At 35.0% G+C, this 24336-nt stretch overlaps 2 protein-coding genes across 6 annotated transcripts; both read right to left on the bottom strand.

Annotated features, from left to right (window-relative positions):
• Positions 1 to 5165: 5165 nt before the first annotated feature.
• LOC132306566 (ubiquitin-like-conjugating enzyme ATG10) lies at positions 5166 to 11648 on the bottom strand. Of its 2 annotated transcripts, XM_059803999.1 has the most exons (6): positions 11373 to 11648; positions 11199 to 11249; positions 11020 to 11103; positions 10737 to 10836; positions 8084 to 8181; positions 5166 to 5547 (listed from the first exon to the last, which is right to left on the bottom strand). In XM_059803999.1, the coding sequence occupies exons 1-6, from the start codon at positions 11547 to 11549 to the stop codon at positions 5341 to 5343; spliced, it is 717 nt and encodes a 238-aa protein (XP_059659982.1). In that variant the 5' UTR covers positions 11550 to 11648; the 3' UTR covers positions 5166 to 5340. The 2 variants fall into 2 exon arrangements, with proteins under 2 accessions (XP_059659982.1, XP_059659983.1); XM_059804000.1 differs by lacking the exon at positions 11199 to 11249 and having other exon boundaries at positions 11373 to 11647.
• Positions 11649 to 13127: 1479 nt separating this feature from the next.
• Positions 13128 to 23952, bottom strand: LOC132306567 (ubiquitin-like-conjugating enzyme ATG10). 4 transcript variants are annotated; one of them, XM_059804001.1, is made up of 6 exons: positions 23723 to 23952; positions 23553 to 23603; positions 23374 to 23457; positions 23089 to 23188; positions 20360 to 20457; positions 13130 to 13406 (listed from the first exon to the last, which is right to left on the bottom strand). In XM_059804001.1, the coding sequence occupies exons 1-6, from the start codon at positions 23858 to 23860 to the stop codon at positions 13194 to 13196; spliced, it is 684 nt and encodes a 227-aa protein (XP_059659984.1). In that variant the 5' UTR covers positions 23861 to 23952; the 3' UTR covers positions 13130 to 13193. The 4 variants fall into 4 exon arrangements, with proteins under 4 accessions (XP_059659985.1, XP_059659984.1, XP_059659986.1 ...); XM_059804003.1 differs by lacking the exon at positions 13130 to 13406 and adding an exon at positions 14666 to 15466; XM_059804002.1 differs by lacking the exon at positions 23553 to 23603 and having other exon boundaries at positions 13128 to 13406.
• Between the last annotated feature and the right edge of the window lie 384 nt (positions 23953 to 24336).

Below are 24336 nucleotides of genomic sequence, written 5' to 3'. Positions count from 1 at the left end.
CTAAAAATAATTAATTAAATATTCAACTCGATATTTAATTAAACATGCAAATTAAATCAATAAAATTATAATAAATAAATAAAGAACTTGGACCGAGGTTAGTATTGGATACCATATCCTTAGGGGCTAAGTGGCTTGGACCACTTGACCTATGGTTGAACCCACTTAGGTTGAGTTCAAGTCTAGAGAAGGAGATAGAAGAAAATGAATTGAACGAATTACAAATGGTAGCCTAATAAGGTATTTATATAAATAGAAGTGCTTTTTCGGATTGGGTATGTCTCTTCATCATTAGACACAATCATTTATATATGTCTCTTCATCACTGGAAACAACCATTTATACGTGTCTCTTCATCACCGGACACACCCACTGCAATAGGTTGTAATGGTTCACATTGAATAAATTATGTCTATTGCTTTTGAGTTGTATCTTTCATTCCAGAACCAACTAGTAATCACACGTGCTGAGTCCAAGACATTAGTTGATGACTGATAAAACAATTTTCATTCACAAAATCAAACATTTTTAGCTTGAGGGATTTGCATTCTCATATGATACACAAAGACACAGAAAGATGGAATTATTTTATTACTCATCAACATTCCAAACCCTCTCACTGTTATATACACTAGAATGAGGACATTGAAACATAATTTTACATAGAATAATGTGGCCATTCAATATAAGCTACAGAAATAGGTATATTAAAATTCGAAAGTATACAAATCACTAGGGTAAACACAGAAGAAAAGTTGCTAGCTTCCTAGTATGAAATGAGCTTTGAAGCATCAACAGGTACCAATCCAAATTGATAAAGTCAGCATCAACTCTGAAACTTTGCCGGAGTTGGGGAGGATGGCGGTTTAAGATATGGATACATGGAGATGTAAGCATGAATTTATAGAAACGGAAGCATGTTTAGAGAGGTAAACTCGTTGGCATGGGGCAAAATGGATGCAAAGTAGACCAATTGATGTGGCTAAAAATGTATCAGTGAGACGGTTTGGAATGTTATCCTTAATTGATTTTGGGAAGATTTAGGATATATGTACCAAATATTAAAATAGAGTCTTTTTTACTTTGTTGAAGGGTATTTTGGTCACTTTAAACTATTTTTTTTTTTTTTTTTTTTTTTTTTGACAAAAAATACTAATTTTTGTACAAGGAGGTCTTTGTAAAATCGGACAAACCTCTTGCAAAAAAATTACAAACCTCAAGTTTATTTGCAATTAGATCAAATCTTAAAGAAGGTCATTGTAGTTTACCCTTAACATAATACATTGTGATTGCATTATAATGATACCAAATCTACTCCTATTATACATCGAACATGTACGGAGAATGTTTTTAGAGTGATTAAAATTTTGTGTACCAGACAAAATGTGAGAAGAAAATTAGAACTATCCTATGCCATACCAATTTGATTTATTTATTATTATTATCATTATTATATATAGAGAGAGTCCTGATGATATTCAATTCAAGGGTTTGACGTAAAATTAAGAAATTTGGACTAGAGCTACATAGTATAATATCAAATTGGTATGGCATCATGACAGATAATCCGCTGTATTTTAAAAACAATGATATTGGAATTCGGCTTTCTCTCTCGAGAGTCCCTGGTTCGAGTGCTGACAGCGGAATTTTTATTTTTGTCTCCCTCTCTTAGTGTATAATTTTTTTAAAATTCTATCATCAAACTCGAGCTAGACAATTCGAGCTTTATTACACAACTCAGTGAGCCCGATCCAGACAATTTGAGTTTAATTACAGAACTCAGTGAGCCCAAAAACCATACCCTAGAAAATCGGAAAGGTTAAGGAAGGTGAAAATCGCCATGGGATGAAAACTTTTGCTTGCGGGGAAGATATGAATGAAAAGAAATAGAGAGAAATATGATAAGTAAAAAGAGTTCTGAAAGCAGAGTCTTGTGAAATTTTAAATAGGTCTCTATCTTAAAAATACTTTTAATGGTCATTTTTCGTGAAGACCCATATGCTTTATGCAGTTTGCACATTCATTTATCATTTTCGTTCATATTTTAGGAAAATTTGCACGTGCACGTGCACGTGCGTATACATAATATACAAATATTTCATATATCTACATGCAAAATTTAGAGCTTTCCAAAATGAATTGGAAGCAAATTCATTCTTATAAATTATCCAAGTTTCATATTATAAATACCAACTTCAGATTCGAACAATTGTGCAAAAGAGAATAATTTATATTTGTTATAAAATAATCTAGTATATTTGAAGAATTCATATTTAGATAATAAATAAATAAATAAATCATAAAAAAATTATTAATTATGCATATGTCAATGTATATGTTCATATTTAAAAGAAGAAAAAGAATTGATGTTTGTGGTCATATATATCCCACATATATGTTAGTAGACATTTTTGGACAATTGCTATTTCATGCAAATGGTTCGCTAAGTCCAAAATATTTTTTTTCAAGGAAGTCCAAGCTTGTTCGAAGAGAAACTCAACTATTAAGATTATTGTGATGAGCTGCTCCGTTAGGCTGTAAAATTTGGAGCCATTTTTTTTTTTTTTTCCTAAATAATTTTTTGTGGGGAGCAAATTAGAGAGCCTATTTCGAAAATTAGAAGAAAATAATTAACATTAGAGAAAATTACTCTCCTAAAAAAATTGTTCACAGGCTAAAATATTTTTTTTTGTAAAAGATTTTACTTTTTAGGTAAATTATTTTCTTTATTTTTGTTATTTCGGTATTTGGCAAAGGTGTACATCAAGGTTGAGATAGAGCCCATTGGAAGAGGCGTGTAAAATAATTTGCTTAAAATTGATGAAATATTTTACATCCAAACAAACAGAGCATTAGTTAGGTGCACAATAGGACACTGTATTTGAGTGGTTATGAACTGTTGCAACGGCTTCTATTCCAACAGTTTGGGAATTTCAAAAAGTTTATAGAAGAAATATATATATTTTTGTAACTATTTATGAAATAACCATATTTATATCACTGTTATCTTTTGGTATATGCTAAGTATAATGTTATAACTGTTGTCTCTTGATATGCTAAATATAATGACACATTTACTGGTTCATTAACATGTTAATAATCAAGAATTAAAAATTGCAATTCATATATAAAAAGGAGAATTTCTTACACTTTTAATAGTAGTATAGATATGTCAAAAACTATGAAGATGTCTTAAGAGGGGCATACAACATATGCAATGGGCTAAAACTGATGCAAAAATATTAAAGCAAGACGCTGCTCTAACTGAAACAGAAAACAGGAGCTGAGTCAAAACCTAAGTCATGCAATTTTTCTAAAAGAGTGCCGCTCCCATGCTCCGAGTGCACTCCCACTCCTACTTCCCACTTTGTATTACTTAGATTTTTGCCTCTTCCGCGCTCCCACTCCCACTCCCGCTTTGGCACTCACTCCAGCTCCCAAACCTGCTCTGTGTGACTTGGGTCAAAACAATAGTATCAACAAGTTTTAAGGTGTTGAAACATGGGAGTAATATTTCTGATGGGAGGATTATGCAGTCATTTGACCCTTTGGTCTATGATTACTGCATAGCAACCATACCAAAACTCACTCACTTCCATATCCAAGCTGTTATGGAATCATGAGAACTCAATCATCACCAAAACAGCACATAGAAGAAAAGAGGCACAAATTCATTAGATATTGGAAAGAGAAATGATCTGCAAGATGAGAAGCAAAACCTACCCACATTTAACCACTAGCCACCTATATTGAGAACATACTGGGTTGTTCTTATTAGCTAAGTTGAATAACTGCCAGCTCGCTCGCTGATATTGCAACATAATTTTGCACAGTCTCAGCCATAAATCAGTCTAACTCTGCATTCAACAACTATCAGACACAGGATTTTCATAGATTAGCAGCAATATAAATCATGGATTCATGTCGTTGTGGTAAACAATCAGGACCTTTTGACAATGAACTATGAGATGTGTCACAAAGTATCAAACATGTAATCATTCGTGACTGTAATTCATTTTTTGCAACTAACTAGAGCATGCCAAAACCTATAATGTTTGGTTAAAATTCTTAGCAAGTCCTTTCCAAATTGGTGTGAAGCCGGTAGGGCCAATATGCAGGCTTGGACACATATTTTCTAGTATGACTTCAAGTCAGTGATAGATGACCTTGTTTGTGTTGATTTTTTTGAGACGGGAACCTTTATCACCTGCAAACTGCAAACGGAAAATGCAGACTCTAAGTCTACCTTTAAACATATTCCCTCTGATCAAAATCATGTGCTGTAATGATCATTCTGATCAATACATTTCCACAAGGTTCACTGGAGCAGAAAATGGGAGTTCCGGTAATGCTTTAACGTGAACATCCTAAATGCACTAGAACATACTATTGCAGCCAAAAGTTAATGAAGATAATGAACTAAAAAGATCTGTACTTCACCATATGCAACAGAGGAAGCACTCGTGGTACTATAGTAGTAAACCATGGATTACGCAGTCATGGCAGTTTCAAATGGTGCATAGCTCTCAATATTCTATCACACTGCAGATTTTTCTGTGCACGTGCTGTGTGTGTATATCAGTGTATGTAAGGTAAATACGGAATGGAAAGCATAGCTGGAAACATGAATATATATGTAAATATGTTGTGCATATATACATTTGAAGATTTTTAATGAAGAATTCGTTCAAAAGGGCTTAAAATCCGAGCTTAACTCCTGTAATTGAGGAAACAAATTATAGAACATGGATTTGGTGATCATGCCATCCCTAGTACCGCCTAGCTTTAGATTCCCAAATTTTTGAAGATTTTCTAACACGTATTTCTTCATGTGTAAAGAATATGGTTGCATAATGCACTGAATTGGACATAAGCAAACAAGATAATAAGCTAAAACATGAAACTAGTGGTATTTCAATTAATATTACACACTTTAGCCGCTAGAGGAGAAAAAATGAGCCAAAATGGGCCAATTGCAGCAAGAATACTGTTATTTTCTCTCTTTCCCAACCAGCTCAAAGGAGTCAACCAAAATATTAGAGTAAAACAGAGTTTATTTCATAATAAAGTTGGCCTTGCAAGATATCACTAGCACCACCATGTAGTCAGACCTGGATGACATCATACATTTTCTTGTAAAACTTAAACCGATGTGTGCCATAAACTACGATCTAATAATATTTCATCATAAATAAAATTATTTGTGATATAGATACAACAAATGTATTTAGCCTAGGAGATTTTGGAATTGTGTTTAATAATCTTGTATTCTTGTTAAACTATCCTAAAAAAAAAAATGTTAAAACTAATAGACTGTCTCATCCAAACGTTAGTTATCAACTACAACTGAGCATTATCACTCAGCATTTCAAAGGGGAGCCTAAGACCAATCACCTGCCCAACAACTGAGAACCACGATACCAGATATTTCTCAATTGCACATGCACCTTTAGCCATGGAAGCTTCGGCAGTTAAAAGCAGCTTTATCCATTCACTGGTCCCACATGGATGTAGTGTGTACCATGGCCTGTTCAAGTATGGGTGCTCCTACAATTAACAACATTCAAGATATTGTATCAACATTCCCAATGACTGAAAATTGGTTCGAGAATGTTAAAAAAACTTCATTGGTTAGCAATTGAGGAAATACTGATATGCAAAGACTTCCAAAACACAAGACCACAGATCTCTATGGACTATAACACCTACCCAGAACATCAAAATCACAAAATAAACTAGTTTCTGGGTGTATGTGTAAAATATGATCAAGCTAATCTGTTAGGAAATAGCTTGTCAACTTTAGTAAGCATACACGCCAAACAAAAGAAAGAACTACCCATATCAAAGAAAGAAATTTCTGCAAAGACATGATTTTGTTCCTTCAAATAAGTTGAATAGTGCAAATTAATCAAAGCCATAACTCCAAGGATATCAGGGATCTAATTTTAATAACACTTCTGTAGTGAAGTAGCAGGAATGACCATTAGTCTCGTTGAAACAGAACAGGCATCATACCATCAGACAATCTGAGATTAATGCGCTTCACTAGATTTATGAAAACTAAGCACGTTCATCATGGTTTCTTAGTCTGAATTAATACAATGTTTGCATGGTAAAGTTAACAGTTAGAGCTGACGACAGGGAAGCTAAAAAATCTTTAAGAGAGAAGAAAGAAACTAAAAATCTTCCACCTCAATATTTTCAAACTATGCTGCCATATAAATTACTTATAACATGCCACACAGGCTGCTGTTAGATCCATGATAATCTCCCCAAGCAATGGCCTGGGCCAAAGGTGGTTGGCTATACCTCACATAGTCAAGTTTGGACACAAGTAGGCGGCGGTCAGAGGCGGCAGTGACAATTTCGTACCAATACGAAAGGTTCAAACTATGGTTTAGACTTGGAGAATGGACTTGGAAAAATTATGGGAGTATTCTCAAGCCATTGAAGGCCATTACAACAAACAATTTGAATTTTGGAGATCTACATAATTAATTACGGAATGATAACTCCTCAAGCATAGGTGACTTTCCTCCTGTCAAAGCTGCAACTTTTAGTTTTGTGCAAGTATAGGGGGTTTGGTCTCTCAACCTAGCTCTGAAACCCACTTAACTAGGTTTGGCATGCCTAGCTGGCAAGCTTAGAAAGAACCAACATGCCTTGGGCTTGGCATGTGCACCACTCAATGGTGGCAGCAACACATGGTGGCCAGTGAGTGGTGGCACAATCCCAAGGGCAGGCAGACATAGATATATGCCCCAAGTTGTGTGCTGGCATGGCATGCCAAGCATGTATGGGTCTAGTGGTGCTAACATACCATGAGCAAGGTGTTGTGGCTTGAAGGACATGTGGGCTAGAGGGACATGGTGGCTTGACAAGCCCAAGCCTAGCTGAAGGAGGCAGCACCCATTTGGCAGACCAAGTTGGCGGTGGATGGCTATTGAGGGCATGGTGTTGTGTTGTGCCCAAATACCCGAGGCATGACATGTCATTGAGCTTTGTCCAAGTAATCAAGTCTTAACAAGCATGTGAGCACGACGTTGGGCTTGTGGTCAAGAAACAAAGGCATCAAATCAGTTGGTGGCACAAAGCATACTAGAGGCATGACCAAGACCATCGACTGGGTAATGTCATTGATTTGAAAGGTTGATTATAGGCGCATTGACCTGAGACAAGTGACATGCACAGAGTTGCAGGCAGTTTTGCAAGCGATTGTGGGTCATTCTCCGCAAATTCCTCACACGTGTTTACCTAATAGGAAGTGGGGGTGTGCCAAGAAACCACCTTTCCTTGCATGGCAACATCTGATGCTAAATAACTAGGAGAGGTAGCTGCTGAAGAACTGCCCTTGACCTTGTGGCAAATGCTGGTTAGTGCCAGCACAAGCCTTGTAGTTGAAGGCTAGTAGTTGACAGGTGTAAAATGCAAGCCTTGTTGACAGATTTTAATGAATGCAACAAATCCTAGGAAAATTGGGGGTATCGACAACAAGAGAATGGATAGCTGTGGGTGGTTTTCTGAGTAGCCTACAAATAGGTTTGCTAGGGTCTGCAAGCACAACAGAGAGAGGGTGCATTCTAAACTTGTTGCAAATCCTTAACCAAGTTATGCCTTGCACTATTGTTAAGCACAGAAAGGTTGGAATCTTGGTTCCTACAATTGTGTATGTGTTGTTCGTTGCGCCTTATTGAACCTTCGTGTGCATTGGTTGGTTGAGAATTGGTGTGATCAAGTGTTATTACAGCGTTGTAAATTTGGTATAAAATTGGACCCCTTGTGACACCTGTCACATTGGTTGTTCAACCGACATGGATAACATATGGTCCAGAACCAAGTTTTCTAGTGATTAACATGTTCTTCCAGCTTCAGGTGACCCAAACCTGAAAGTGAAATGGAAACGGAAGTGCCAGACAGTTTTAGGTAAAAAGTCTAGGTTCTAGAAGGAAAGTGATTACCATGGCAGATATCAAATACAATTTAAAACTAACATATGCACCACAGCTTCTTTCTTAACACAATATTCGAAAGTAAATTGGAAGAGAAAAAGAGAGATAATGAAGGAAAAATAAGAAAAATTTACCTCCTGAGTAATGAAGGTCCATTTTGATTCTGTTATTGCCTTCACAGAATTGGCAGGAAGGTCCTTTTCAAAATCATCCAACACCAAAGGTTGTCCATCTACATACTTAACAATAATCAGTACATAAACTTGATATGAACTAAGAACCTGAACTTAACATCATTCACCCAATATAGATGCAAAAAATAATTATCAAAAAAATATATAGATGCAAAAAATTTAGGCATTCTATATAATGAGGATAAGTACAAATCATTAATCAAGCTTGATCTATGTATTGAATTATTGTATAGAAGAATTAATGATATACCAATGAAGACAACACTTGCAGTATGAACAAAGTTAGAACTAAACCAAGGGCCTGTTTGGCGGTGTTGTTGAAACAAAAAAAGTACGATAAAACTATTGTCGGTGAAAAGCAAGGTATGTGTTTGGTGATGCATTATAATAAAATACTTTTTAATTTGTTTAGTAACACTATTACTTAAAGCATTTCAATTACTAACTTAAAAATATTGCCCTTCGATAGAGTGTTCTTATATTTATGCACCAACATACTTAATGGGCATAAATGATATATGCGGTTTACCGATGATTGCACATATCCGGAGTTTGCAAACCATCTAGGAGTCCAATGTGGCTAGTGAGTGGGTTGATTCTTTGTTACAAAAAAAAAATTATGTACCAACAAATATGTATATTAAGGAATAAAATTGTCTATAAAAAATTGAGAGAAGGAAAAACAGTTACCTAAAACATAGAATCTCTACTCAAAACGTAATTTTAAGAGCTTTAAACCTATGTTAGATGGACTCTTCAAAAGTGGTGAAGTACCCGTGTCGGACACATATTGCTCGGACATGGGTATGGGATATGTGTACGACACCTTTGGTTGGACATGGCCTTAAAAAGCATATCCAATCATTCAGTTTTATTATATTATTACTTTAAAATGAGTTAAATGTCTATATTGAACACTATGTTACATAAAACATTAGTTTACTCTAAAAAATCAAATAAAATAATTACAAAAAACGAGTATTTAGCAGTGTCCATGTGTTCTCCTATTTGAAGGTTTGACACGTCCACTGCATGGATACATACTGGTACTCAATACACGTACCGGAGTCCATGTAACATAGCTTTAAACTTTTGTTTCAATCAAAATCTCTACCCTTTACATGTGCTTATTTTAGTTACGAAAAAAAAACTAATTGAGAGAGTGCTTTTATGTAGTTCAACAACAATCTCAAACAGGTTTCAAATAAGATTGTCTAATAAATCCACAACCAATATTGCAAGTGGAGGCTCTATCTCAGGAGAGTGCTTTCCTGGCATGGATTCACCAGGGACATATAACCACATGTATATGGACATGAAAATAACCGAACTTTTCCCATAACTATAGAACAACATAAGTGGATTAAGAATGAAAATACAGCAGAATATGAAATGTTTTAATGCTGAAAAAAGTTAACACTTACCAAAAAGTTTGAAATTAACAAGCAGTATAGCCAGTTGACGACCTGAGGTAGGGGGTTAATGACATGGAGGGGAATCTCATTGTATACTCATTGCCATCGGACCCAAAAATGGGAAAAAGAAAGAAAAGAAAAATTTAAAAAAAAGACAGAAAAGAGAGTAGAAAGAAAAAAAAGGAAAGAGCGATCAATGCTCCAAACCAAGGATATGCACCTAGCTACTGCTCACGCTCAATCGCCCTATCTACCTATGTCGCTTGCCTACCAACAAGAACAACTTGCAGATCTAGTCTTGCATATGCTAGTTGTATTGACAGAAAGTGGGATATGCGAAACAAGTAATTCAACATAACATAGTCAAGTTAAACCATAAATGAAATTGGACGAGCCTGCCCCACCCATGAGTAAATATTTCATAGTTGCCTCATCAGACCATATATCTTTATTGGTTTATCTAAAAATCGGAAGGCGCATAAATTGAAACATTCTGCAACTGTGGGAAAGGTTTTAGTGTCTTTGAGTTATAATTACAATCAAAGCATTCCTCTCAAACCATGCTGCTAAATAAAATTTGAACAATGTTCTATGCATCAAATTTGAGTTGGAAAATTTCATGAAAAGGTTCATAAATATCAAGATTTATATATACTTATATAGTGATGCCAAACAAAGAGACATCTTGCATATATATGTGTGTGTGTGTGTATGAGAGAGAGAGGAGAAAAGAAAAAAGATCAAACCAACTCAGAATATAGAATACATTAGTGAAATATATGATATCATGGTAATATTTTTGAAAAATCAATGACAATTAAATCCAGCTGAAAAGCATTACACTTTAGAGCATGTTATAAAATATATAATTTCTAGTCAGCGCAAAACCGCATACTCTATTGTCTAAAACCTAGGAAATCATCTAGTTTCCTAGCCACTCACCCATGATATAATTTCTACTCCCATAAATAGAAAGTCAATGTAACTAAAAGAATTTTTGGGTTATTATTAGCTTCATCATATTACTAAGAGAATTTTTGGCATGAGAATTAGATTTATTTGCACATGTTTGCACCACATGTATGAAAAGTAAATCTGATGCACATTGTTACATGTTGTTTTGTAAAAACATTAAAATGATACTCTCTTCATAAAAAGTTGCATATGGATGTACATACCACTGCAATAAGCACGAAAATATAGCACTGGGACACGATATGAAGTGCTGTACACAATATGGAAGTCATAGTGATGTAATTCACCACCACAGCTCTTTACCTAGCAAATAGAACAATTATATCTTTCAAGAGCATCATAGAAGGGACCAAAGAAAAAAAAAAAAAACCTGAGCTATTTAGTAAAATATAACTCCTAGTATCATTATCTGTGTCCAATTCGACATTTTAATGTTTTATAAAAATAAGAAAGCTGAAACAATAAAATCACCAAAATTATACATACCAAAATGGCACTATCAATAGGCTCATCCTGATCAGAACAACTGGGCTCTTCTTTTTGAGTATGACTTCCTTCATCATGATCTTCCTGCAAAAAAGAGTCTCATAATGTGATTAACATAGCAAATTAAACACACCCAATATAGAGCTGATTGATTCCAAGTTAAAATATAAAGACCCAACCTCACTAAACCTGGGAAGAATCACATTCTCTAGCAATAAATACCCTTCTACCTGATATATGTATACATACAGAGAGAGATTTAATATATATATATATATATATATATATATAGAGAGAGAGAGAGAGAGAGAGAGAGAGAGAGTATTTAGAATGATGGGAAAAAAAAGACTAACTTGATGGGGAGCAATGAGAGGTAGTTTTGGAGAAGGGACTACCCATGACCATTGAGGCATAGCAGGATTGGAGGTTTTCCATATATCAGAGAAAGCACGTGCCGCAAGACAGAAGTCACGTGAGGAGAGGGTTCCATCCCAGGACGAAGTGTCAATGGTTGATGGATTTGAGACCATCACAGCACGAAGAAGATGAGCAACAACAATCGGACTTCAATTCAATTCAGGGTTGAACTGATATATATATATATATATATATGTATGTATAACTGATCGATTTTAGAGGCGAGGTGCGCTTCTTGTTTTTTTAAAGTACAAAATTAAATTGGAATGGAACACCAACAAATCATCCGCTGTAGCAAACTTAAACAATGATTTGGTCTTTGGCTCTCTTTCCAAGAGAGCTCCGGGTTCGAGTCCCGGCAGCGGAATTTTTTTTTGTTTTAGGGAGTAGTATTTATTTTGGCTTTCTCCTTTTTTTGTTTTACACTATGGTCGGGTCGGATCGGATTCCAAAAAGAAAAATAAAGAAAGAACCCGAATTCAAATTTATAATTGAATACTCAAAATCCATCCATTTATTGCAAATTGAAGGGATTAATCAAACTTTAATGTTCTCTATTGATTTTATTTGATCAAATTAAATTGTTGTCATTTACTACTTCATATAATTTTATTTAAAGCTTTTATTATTATTATTATTATTTTTAATTTTTACAATTAGATTATTTTAGCGTGAGTAACTTGGGTGATATAAGATGTACACTATTTTTATACTCAGCATACAATAAAAATAATGTTATCAGGGTAATCCTCTCATGATAAGATGCATGAGTTAACTCCATTTAATCATTAAATTTGAGAATTATTTATGTATGATAGTCCTTGTTTATGCATGCATATATGACAATAAGCTTTTTTTTTTTTTTTTGTTTTGTTTTTCTTTCTAATATGCAGTAATATAGAAATATACATCTATCCTTTTGAAAGAGAATGACATAAAGATTGTATGGTTAAAATTTGAATTTAAATTCAATTGGTGCAAATTGTAGAAATCGATCAAACTTTTACTTCATTTCACCAAATTAAACAGTCTATCATTTGAGTGGGTTTCATATACTAAAATTAAAATGTAAACAAAATAGTGAATGGCCCAAAAAATCATCAGCTTTGTTTCACTTTTACTACAGTTCGACTCTAGCATAACATATGTAGTAGTTATTCTCAATCCCATTTTTAGGTATTCTTGTGCCAAACCTAACCTAATTGACCCTTCATTTCCTAATTGACCATTCATTTAGCACATTTCCTACTTTGACAGAACCGTCTGGTTATCTTCATTCCAATTCCAATCCAACTCATCAAACATTAGCAATCATTAGGTCCAATTAACTCATCAAATGCTTGCACATGAAAAGACAAAATAAGGTAACACCATCCATTTTTTCTTTCCATTTCCAGTGTGGACAATATAAATTTCGATGGAGGTTTACACTAGTATTCATTTTGCATCGATGATTATGTATCGATGATTATGTGAGTATCCCGAATGTATTGTATTTCGGGTTTTTCAGTCGTTGAATGTGGTAGTGGGACTAACCTGATAGATGATTCAATGGCTGGAGAGACCCTGAGGATACCGCCCTCTCTACATGACATGCTCTTAAATTTCTATTTTTATCTCAATGGATTTGCATTCTCATATGATACACAAATACACAAAGCTAGAAAAATGAAATTATTTCATTACTCATCAACATTCCAAACCCTCTGTGTTACCATATGTTATATACACTAGAGTGAGGCCATTGAAACATAAATTTACTCAGAAGAATGTGGCCATTCAATATAAGCTACAGAAATAGGTATATCAAAATTGGGAAGTATACAAATCACTAGGGTAAACACAAGAAAAGTTGCTTGCTTCTTGGTATGGAATGAGCTTTGAAGCATCAACAGGTACCAATCCAAATTGACAAAGTCAGCATCAACTTCGAAGCTTTGCCGGAGTTGGGGAAGATGGCGGTTTAAGACCTGGATACATGGAGATGTAAGCATGAATTTACAGAAACGGAAGCATGTTTGGAGAGGTAAACTCGTTGGCGTGGGGCAAAATGGATGCAGAGTAGACTAATTGATGTGGCTGACGACGGCCGTTCCAATACGCCAAACTAAATGTAGTGAATGTGTGGTTCAAGAAAAGCCTTTTATGTCAAATTTAAATTTATAAAAACCACTACCAACACCACTACTAACGTAGCAAGAGTGAGTAGGGATCGTCCCAATGGATTATACGTGTTGGAATTTCAACTTCGACTCTAGCGTACCAAATGATTGCAAAAGAGAGTTGGGTTGGTTGATTACTTCTAGAAAATAATTAATTAAAATGCAATAAAAATAAAACTAAGTAGAGATAGGGATTTAAGAGATGAGAAGAGAGGACTTAGGGTGTTGGAATCACCACTAAGCTTGTGTAATTAACCACTTGCTTTCCATTAATGGGGAATACATTGTTGTGAACAAAATTGGTTCGACTAGCAAAGGTGACTCAACAAGTGTATAATGTCTAAACAACATGTGAAAGGCCACAATATATCTATTGGAAGAGGAATATATTGTCTAGACAACATGTGAAGAGAACAAAATATCAAATCAAGTCATTAAACATTTCATTAAGCTCATAGTCCAAATAATTCACAAGGATGACTTAGTTAAACATGTATTATCTAAACATCATGTGAGAGGCCACAATATATCTATTGAGAGAGGAATAAATTGTCTAAACACATGTGAAAGATACAACATATCATAACTAGTCATTAATCATTCATTAAGCTCAAAATTCCATTACACCACAATATTAGAGCATATGCTTCTTGCATTCAAAAACATGGAACATCAAAGAACAAGCATGAATTGTCTCCCCCACCTAACACTACACTACAACTACACTACTAGCATGAAAATAAACTAAGGGAGAGGTACAATCCATCAAGGAATAAGTATGAACCATCAAGAGACATAACAAGAGCATTCCATTAAGCACTAATGTCTAGCCATCACTAGATTTTCAATCAATCACACATAGACATGCAATTAATATAGAAAAACTAGTGTAGAGATCAATTCCCCAAATAATCACACATAAGACAACATGTAATTAAAATAGAGAATCAATGGAAGAATTAACCCATATGAATCATGTGAGACATAATTCCTAATTTAATCACATATAGACATGTAAATAAACTAGAGAATTAATAGGAAGAATTAGACCATGGAAATCATAGAAATATACCAAGATTCATGACATTCACAAGGTTAGAACACTAATCACAACAATATATATAAAAATCCCCAAAAATAGAAATACAAGGGTTAAGATTACACAAGACTAAGGGCTCATCCAAGCCCTAAGTGTAGATCTAGTTAATCATGGAGGAGGTGGATGTAGTCATGGAATCAAGCTCCAAACATGGCTCTATCTTCTTCTTCCTCTTCTTCTTCTTCTTCTTTGAAGCTCTAGAGATGGAGAGATAGTGGATTTAGAGATGTGTTTTTGAGATGTGCCTCCACTTCTCTCTTTTCTTCTAACCCTAATCTCTAACTTTTCTAGAGAAAAAATAATTACAATGTAGAAAATAAAAATGATAAAAAGCCTAAAGAATCCTTTTTTACAAATGGGTTGCTTCCCTTTATATAGAAGGTCCTTTTTTTAGTCACTAAGTCTAGAATATATGCCCAAAAATATCTAATCCCGCAACTTTTTGGTAGGTGAACTTTTGGGCGCGCACGGAAAAAGTGACAGCTTGCTGCCAGCATGTCCAGTTCGATCGATCCAACTTATTTTCGATCGATCCAACTTTTTCGATCGATCCAACTTATTTTTCGATCGATCCAACTTTTCTGATCGATCCAACTAAAAGTTCGATCGATCTAACTTTTTCTGCGATCCATCCAACTTTTCAGCTTTTCAGTATCAGCTTCTTTTTGCTCCAAATCAGCCTCTTTTTGCTCCGGATCATCGCTAAGACTTAGTTTGACTCCAAAAAGGCCTTAAGAACTCATTTTTAGCCCATTTTAACATTATTGACCTGAAATAGATAAAAACACAAATAAGTACTAACACGGGTAAATAAGATAGATAAATGTCCTAGAATACTCAAGCTTAAGGGGTTTAAATGTGTACTTTTCAGCGCTCATCAGTGGCCCAAAATATAACATGCCTTACTCATTATTTGGCATGCATGCTCATAACAAGTACCTCTAAAAGTAGAATTGTTCCTTACTCTTTCCCTTTCATATCTTCTATAATTTGTTCTAGAAGACTGGAATCTCACCCTCCCTCTCACCATGTAAGGGGAGCCCCAATGTCATTAACAATGTCATCTAAAAGTAGAAATGTCTTTGTGTATCTAGATAATTAGCTCACCTTCAAAAAGTGACGAGGGAACTCAGAAACTATCTCTGCTTTATGGACTCTAACATGACTTCCCATAAGATCTGTCAAACATACAGCTCAGAGAATCTAGGCTCAAGACACTATTATAAGAGTAGACATTAATTGCGCGATGTCATTAGTATACTCAACTAATTAAATATAACATATGATCTCATTATCCGTAATTTTATAAGTAGGTGGGCCAACTTCTATTAAAATAAGGGTAAATCACATTGACCTCTCTTGATATTTGGCCTAATTGCAAATAAACCTAAGGTTTGTCATTTTTTTGCAAAGACACACTATGTCAGAATATAATGTGAATTTACTTATCTACTCTCTTTAATAGTATATTATTTATCAGACAATACTTAGATCCTCACTAGTAAGGATTTACAATAAACTCACCGCTGATTTAAAATTTTGATATGAGATAAAAAGGACTCACGTGACTAGATAATGAATTTGGATTGGGATGACAACAACTTGGGAATTAGCTTATTAACTTGTCTTCTTTACAGGTTGCAAGCACATAGGGTCTAACTAAATATTCCTACAAAGGCTTATTTGTTTTGTAATTGACCACTAATATAACTAATTGTGATTGTCATTTTCCATAATAAAGCTGCATTTGATTATATTAGATGGTCTTGTCTAACAAAAAAAACAATAATAAGCCAAACACAATGATACGAATCATTCATATATAAAACTTAAAAGAAGCAAACTAAGAACATAATGCAATCAAGCACCATAGAAACCATAGCCGGCAAGTTTGACTTTTGGGATTAATTGTAGACCCCAAAATCACCATGAACAAACAAAGGACCAAAGAAAAAACAAAGAAGATTTCTCAATATTATCGTCCTTCTTAACTATATATCATATTGTCTCTGTTATGAACACTAGCACACATGCATGCTAAGAAGCAAGAATATGAAAAAACCTACAGGCCTCACTTTGGTGCTCTTCACTATCTGCTTTTTGGCGTTCGTTAGTTCAAGTCGTCATGCCAGTCAGGCCGCAAACCTTCACAGGTTGATCAAGTCCAGAAGATCACCAAACCCCCCTGTTTCAGATTCATGGGCAGAATTACATGCCACAGAAGAGTACTCTGATGTGTACATTGGTCCCCAAGATGGGTTGATGCAAGCTGACAAGATCGACGCTTTGCTAGGGCAACCAGATGGCGTAGATTTTGATCAGTATGCAGGGTATGTCACAGGTGATCCAAAGGCTGGCAGAGCACTCAACTGTGACATGGAGATGTAAGCATGAACGTACAGAAACAGAAGCATGTTTGGAGAGGCAAACTCGTTGGCATGGGGCAAAATGGATGCAGGGTAGACTAATTGATGTGGCTCAAAACGTAACATGACTTCTCATTATTTGACATGCATGCTCATAACAATTACCTCTAAAAGTAGAATTGTTCTTTACTAGCTAAGCTAAGATAGAAAACTCTCGCGTTCCTTACTCTCGTAACTAAGGATGGCAAATGGGTGAGTTGGACGGAGTTAAAAATGGGCGGGTCAAATATGGGCCAAGACTCAGACGGGTTGAATATTGACGGGTCAAAATGTATAGGGTCAACCCATTATGACCCGTGAACTTATTGATTATTATTTTTTTAACTTTTTTTTTAATTATTATTTTTTTATTTTTTAAAATTTTAAATTACTTTTTAATTATTTTTTAAATTTTAAATTTTTTTACTTTTTAAATTATTTTTTATTTTTAATTTTTTTAATTATTTCTTTTCGGAAGGTTTTAAAATTTTATTTAATAACAAATTAAAAAAACAATCTCAAATGCACTAATATTTATCAACTCGTTTTAGAGAAAGAGAAGTGAAGGAAAAAGAAAAAATTTCTAGAAAGAGAAACACAAAGAAAGGGGATTGATGAGAGATAAATTTTGAGAGAGAGGATCGTGAGTGAGAATTTGAGAGAGAGAGAAATGAGTTGAATACAATATAGAATAGATGTGTGTTCTGTATTTATTATGTGATGGATGAAATATGAGTTGAATATGAATTTCCATATCCAATCCATCTTGACCCTCAAATTAAGTGGTTAAAAATTACTCAACTTATTTTTAACCCATTTTAAATATAGTTCACCCAAAATTATTAAAAAGGGGACAAATATAGGCGGATTGATGGGTTGTGACCCATTTTGCCACCCCTACTCGTAACTCACCCTTTACTTTTCATATCTTCTATAATATGTTCTGGAAGGCTGGAATCCCCCTCTCAGCTCTCACCATGTAAGGGGAGCCCCAACGTCATTAACAATGGCGTCTAAAAGTTGAAATGTTTTTGTGTACCTAGATAATTAGCTTACCTTCGAAAGGTGACGAGGGAACTCAGAAACTATCTCTACTTTATGGACTCTTAACATGACTTCCCATAAGATGTGTCAAATATACAGCTCCGAAGAATCTAGGCTCAGGACACTATTATAGGAGTAGATGTTGATTGCGCAGTGTCATTAATATAGTCACCTAATTAAATATAATATATGATTTCGTTATTAATAATTTTATAAATAGATGGGCTACTCCTATTAAAATAAGGATAAATTACAATGATCTCTGATATTTGACCTAACTGCAATAAACTTAAAGTTTGTCATTTTTTTTTGCAAAGACCCCCTATGTTAGAATATATTAATTTACTTATCTACCCGCTTTATTATATTATTTAAAATGCTTAAAATATTTGAGTATGTCAAATGACTATTTTATCCCTATAATTACAACCGCACGAGTGTTGTAATTAGTAACACATATAATAAGAATATATATACACATATACGTATTTCATGGCCACCACACCTCCTCCCACAATGGCCACGGCCACAGCCACAACCTCTCCCACAATGACATTTTCTAGGGTATGGTTTTTGGGTTCTAGATTTTGGATTATTATCCTGAACTGATTTTGGGACGATTTAAGTAATATGTATAATACTAGCATTCCAAATATATAGTATATAATGGGTCTCTTTGTCGATGGGTTTCAATCTTTGTTTTGGGTCTCTATGAACTCGTCTCTTTTGGTAATGGGTTTCAATCTTTATCGGGTCTCTTTGATTATTATTTTTTTTTTTTTTCATTTGTGTTAGGCTTGGCATGTGCACCACTCAATGGTGGCAGCAACACATGGTGGCCAGCGAGTGATGGCACAATCCCAAGGGCGGGCGGACATAGATATATGCCCCAAGTTGTGTGCTGGCATGGCATGCCAAGCATGTATGGGTCTAGTGGTGCTAACATACCATGAGCAAGGTTTTGTGGCTTGAAGGACATGTGGGCTAGAGAGACATGGTGGCTTGACAAGCCCAAGCCTAGCTGAAGGAGGCAGCACCCATTTGGCAGACCAAGTTGGTGGTGGATGGCTATTGAGGGCATGGTGTTGTGTTGTGCCCAAATACCCGAGGCAAGACATGTCATTGAGCTTTGTCCAAGTAATCAAGTCTTAACAAGCATGTGAGCACGACGTTGGGCTTGTGGTCAAGAAACAAAGGCATCAAATCAGTTGGTGGCACAAAGCATACTAGAGGCATGCCCAAGACCATCGACTGGGTGATGTCATTGATTTGAAAGGTTGATTATAGGCGCATTGACCTGAGACAAGTGACATGCACAGAGTTGCTGGCAGTTTTGCAAGCGATTGTGGGTCATTCTCTGCAAATTCCTCACACGTGTTTACCTGATAGGAAGTGGGGGTGTGCCAAGAAACCACCTTTCCTTGCATGGCAACATCTGATGCTAAATAACTAGGAGAGGTAGCTGCTGAAGAACTGCCCTTGACCTTGTAGCACATGCTGGTTAGTGCCAGCACAAGCCTTGTAGTTGGAGGCTAGTAGTTGACAGGTGTTAAGTGCAAGCCTTGTTGACAGATTTTAATGAATGCAACAAATCCTAGGAACATTGGGGGTATCAACAACAAGAGAGTGGATAGCTGTGGGTGGTTTTCTGACTAGCCTACAAACAGGTTTCCTAGGGTCTGCAAGCACAACAGAGAGAGGGTGCATTGTAAGCTTGTTGCAAATCCTTAACCGAGTTATGCCTTGCACTATTGTTAAGCACAGAAAGGTTGGAATCTTGGTTCCTTCAATTGTGTATGTGTTGTTCCTTGTGCCTTATTGAACCTTCGTGTGCATTGGTTGGTTGAGAATTGGTGTGATCAAGTGTTATCACAGCGTTGTAAATTTGGTATAAAATTGGACCCCTTGTGACACCTGTCACATTGGTTGTTCAACCGACATGGATAACATATGGTCCAGAACCAAGTTTTCTAGTGATTAACATGTTCTTCCAGCTTCAGGTGAACCAAACCTGAAAGTGAAATGGAAACGGAAGTGCCAGACAGTTTTAGGTAAAAGGTCTAGGTTCTAGATTGGAAAGTGATTACCATGGCACATGTCAAATACAATTTAAAACTAACATATGCACCACAGCTTCTTTCTTAACACAATATTCGAAAGTAAATTGGAAGAGAAAAAAGAGAGATAATGAAGGAAATATAAGACAAATTTACCTCCTGAGTAATGAAGGTCCATTTTGATTCTGTTATCGCCTTCACAGAATTGGCAGGAAGGTCCTTTTCAAAATCATCCAACACCAAAGGTTGTCCATCTACATACTTAACAATAATCAGTACATAAACTTGATATGAACTAAGAACCTGAACTTAACATCATTCACCCAATATGGATGCAAAAATTAATTATCAAAAAAATATATAGATAAAAAAATTTTAGGCATTCTATATAATGAGGATAAGTACAAATCATTAATCAAGCTTGATCTACGTATTGAATTATTGTATAGAAGAATTAATGATATACCAATGAAGACAACACTTGCAGTATGAACAAAGTCAGAACTAAACCAAGGGCTTGTTTGGCGGTGTTGTTGAAACAAAAAAAGTACGATAAAACTATTGTCGGTGGAAAGCAAGGTATGTGTTTGGTGATGCATTATAATAAAATACTTTTTAATTTGTTTAGTAACACTATTTCTTAAAGCATTTCAATTACTAACTTAAAAATATTGCCGTTTGATAGAGTGTTCTTATATTTATGCACCAACATATTTAATAGGCATAAATGATATATGTGGTTTACCGATGATTGCATATATCCGGAGTTTGCAAACCATCTAGGAGTCCAATGTGGCTAGCGAGTGGGTTGATTCTTTGTTACCAAAAAAAAAAATTTATGTACCAACAAATATGTATATTTAGGAATAAAATTGTCAATAAAAAATTGAGCTTAGGAAAAACAGTTACCTAAAACATAGAATCTCTACTCAAAACGTAATTTTAAAAGCTTTAAATCTATGTTACATGGACTCTTCACAAGTGGTGAAGTACCCATGTCGGACACATATTGCTCGGACACGGGTATGGGATATGTGTACGACACTTTTGGTTGGACATGGCCTTAAAAAGCATATCCAATCATTCAGTTTTATTATAATATTACTTTAAAATGAGTTAAATGTCTATATTGAACACTATGTTACATAAAACATTAGTTTACTCTAAAAAATCAAATAAAATAATTAAATAAAACGAGTATTTAGCAGTGTCCATGTGTTCTCCTATTTGAAGGTTTGACACGTCCAATGCATGGATACATACAGGTACTCAATACAAGTAACCGAGTCCATGTAACATAGCTTTAAACTTTAGTTTCAATCAAAATCTCTACCCTTTGCATGTGCTTATTTTAGTTACGAAACAAAACAAAAAAAAACTAATTGAGAGAGTGCTTTTATGTAGTTCAACAACAATCTCAAACAGGTTTCAAATAAGATTGTCTAATAAATCCACAACCAATATTGCAAGTGGAGGCTCTATCTCAGGAGAGTGCTTTCCTGGCATGGATTCACCAGGGACATATAACCACATGTATATGGACATGAAAATAACCGAACTTTTCCCATAACTATAGAACAACATAAGTGGATTAAGAATGAAAATACAGCAGAATATGAAATGTTTTAATGCTGAAAAAAGTTAACACTTACCAAAAAGTTTGAAATTAACAAGCAGTATAACCAGTTGATGACCTGAGGTAGGGGGTTAATGACATGGAGGGGAATCTCATTGTATACTCATTGCCATCGGACCCAAAAATGGGAAAAAGAAAGAAAAGAAAAATAAAAAAAAAAGACAGAAAAGAGAGTAGAAAGAAAAAAAAGGAAAGAGCGATCAATGATCCAAACCAAGAATATGCACCTAGCTACTCAATTGCCCGATCTACCTATGGCGCTTGCCTACCAACACGAACAACTTGCAGATCTAGTCTTGCATATGCTAGTTGCATCGACAGAGAGTGGGATATGCGAAACAAGTAATTCAACATAGCATAGTCAAGTTAAAACATAAATGAAAATGGACGAGCCTGCCCCACCCATGAGTAAATATTTCATAGTAGCCTCATCAGACCATATATCTTTATTGGTTTATCTAAAAATCGGAAGGCGCATAAATTGAAACATTCTGCAACTGTGGGAAAGGTTCTAGCTTTGAATTTGGCCTTCACCAAATTTAGGGAAACAGCCTTGAGTGAAAACCTTTTAGTGTCTTGTGGACTCGTGCTATTTGAGTTATAATTACAATCAAAGCATTCCTCTCAAACCATGCTGCTAAATAAAATTTGAACAATGTTCTATGCATCAAATTTGAGTTGGAAAATTTCATGAAAAGGTTCATAAATATCAAGATTTATATATACTTATATAGTGATGCCAAACAAAGAGACATCTTGCATATATATGTGTGTGTGTGTGTATGAGAGAGAGAGGAGAAAAGAAAAAAGATCAAACCAACTCAGAATATAGAATACATTAGTGAAATATATGATATCATGGTAATATTTTTGAAAAATCAATGACAATTAAATCCAGCTGAAAAGCATTACACTTTAGAGCATGTTATAAAATATATAATTTCTAGTCAGCGCAAAACCGCATACTCTATTGTCTAAAACCTAGGAAATCATCTAGTTTCCTAGCCACTCACCCATGATATAATTTCTACTCCCATAAATAGAAAGTCAATGTAACTAAGAGAATTTTTGGGTTATTATTAGCTTCATCATATTACTAAGAGAATTTTTGGCATGAGAATTAGATTTATTTGCACATGTTTGCACCACATGTATGAAAAGTAAATTTGATGCACATTGTTACATGTTGTTTTGTAAAAACATTAAAATGATACTCTCTTCATAAAAAGTTGCATATGGATGTACATACCACTGCAATAAGCACGAAAATATAGCACTGGGACACGATATGAAGTGCTGTACACAATATGGAAGTCATAGTGATGTAATTCACCACCACAGCTCTTTACCTAGCAAATAGAACAATTATATCTTTCAAGAGCATCATAGAAGGGACCAAAGAAAAAAAAAAAAAAAAACTGAGCTATTTAGTAAAATATAACTCCTAGTATCATTATCTGTGTCCAATTCGATATTTTAATGTTTTATAAAAATAAGAAAGCTGAAACAATAAAATCACCAAAATTATACATACCAAAATGGCACTATCAATAGGCTCATCCTGATCAGAACAACTGGGCTCTTCTTTTTGAGTATGACTTCCTTCATCATGATCTTCCTGCAAAAAAGAGTCTCATAATGTGATTAACATAGCAAATTAAACACACCCAATATAGAGCTGATTGATTCCAAGTTAAAATATAAAGACCCAACCTCACTAAACCTGGGAAGAATCACATTCTCTAGCAATAAATACCCTTCTACCTGATATATGTATACATACAGAGAGAGATTTAATATATATATATATATATATATATATAGAGAGAGAGAGAGAGAGAGAGAGAGAGAGTATTTAGAATGATGGGAAAAAAAAGACTAACTTGATGGGGAGCAATGAGAGGTAGTTTTGGAGAAGGGACTACCCATGACCATTGAGGGCAGAGCAGGATTGGAGGTTTTCCATATATCAGAGAAAGCACGTGCCGCAAGACAGAAGTCACGTGAGGAGAGGGTTCCATCCCAGGACGAAATGTCAATGGTTGATGGATTTGAGACCATCACAGCACGAAGAAGATGAGCAACAACAATTGGACTTCAATTCAATTCTTGGTTGAACTGATACATATATATATATATGTATATATGTATGTATATATGTATGTATGTATAATTGATCGATTAGAGGCGAGACAGTGGATTTGTGCCCTTCTTTTTTTTAGTAGAAAATTAAATTGGAATGCTACACCAACAAATCCTCCGCTGTAGCAAACTTGAACAACGACTTGGTCTTTGGCTCTCTTTCCAAGAGAGCACCGGGTTCGAGTCCCGGCAGCGGAAATTTTTTGTTTTATGGAGTAGTATTTATTTTGGCTTTCTCCTATTTTGTTTTACACTATGGTCGGGTCGGGTCGGGTCGAATTCCCAAAAGAAAATTAAAGAAAGAACCCAAATTCAAATTTATAATTGAATAATCAAAATGCATCCATTTATTGCA

Source organism: Cornus florida, unplaced genomic scaffold (assembly GCF_030987335.1).
Source record: "Cornus florida cultivar Cherokee Brave unplaced genomic scaffold, ASM3098733v1 CherokeeBrave_3.0.0_Hap2_Chr05, whole genome shotgun sequence".
Taxonomy (NCBI): domain Eukaryota; kingdom Viridiplantae; phylum Streptophyta; class Magnoliopsida; order Cornales; family Cornaceae; genus Cornus; species Cornus florida.
Note: the sequence above shows the minus strand (reverse complement) of the source record. Positions and strands in the feature narration are given on the sequence as shown.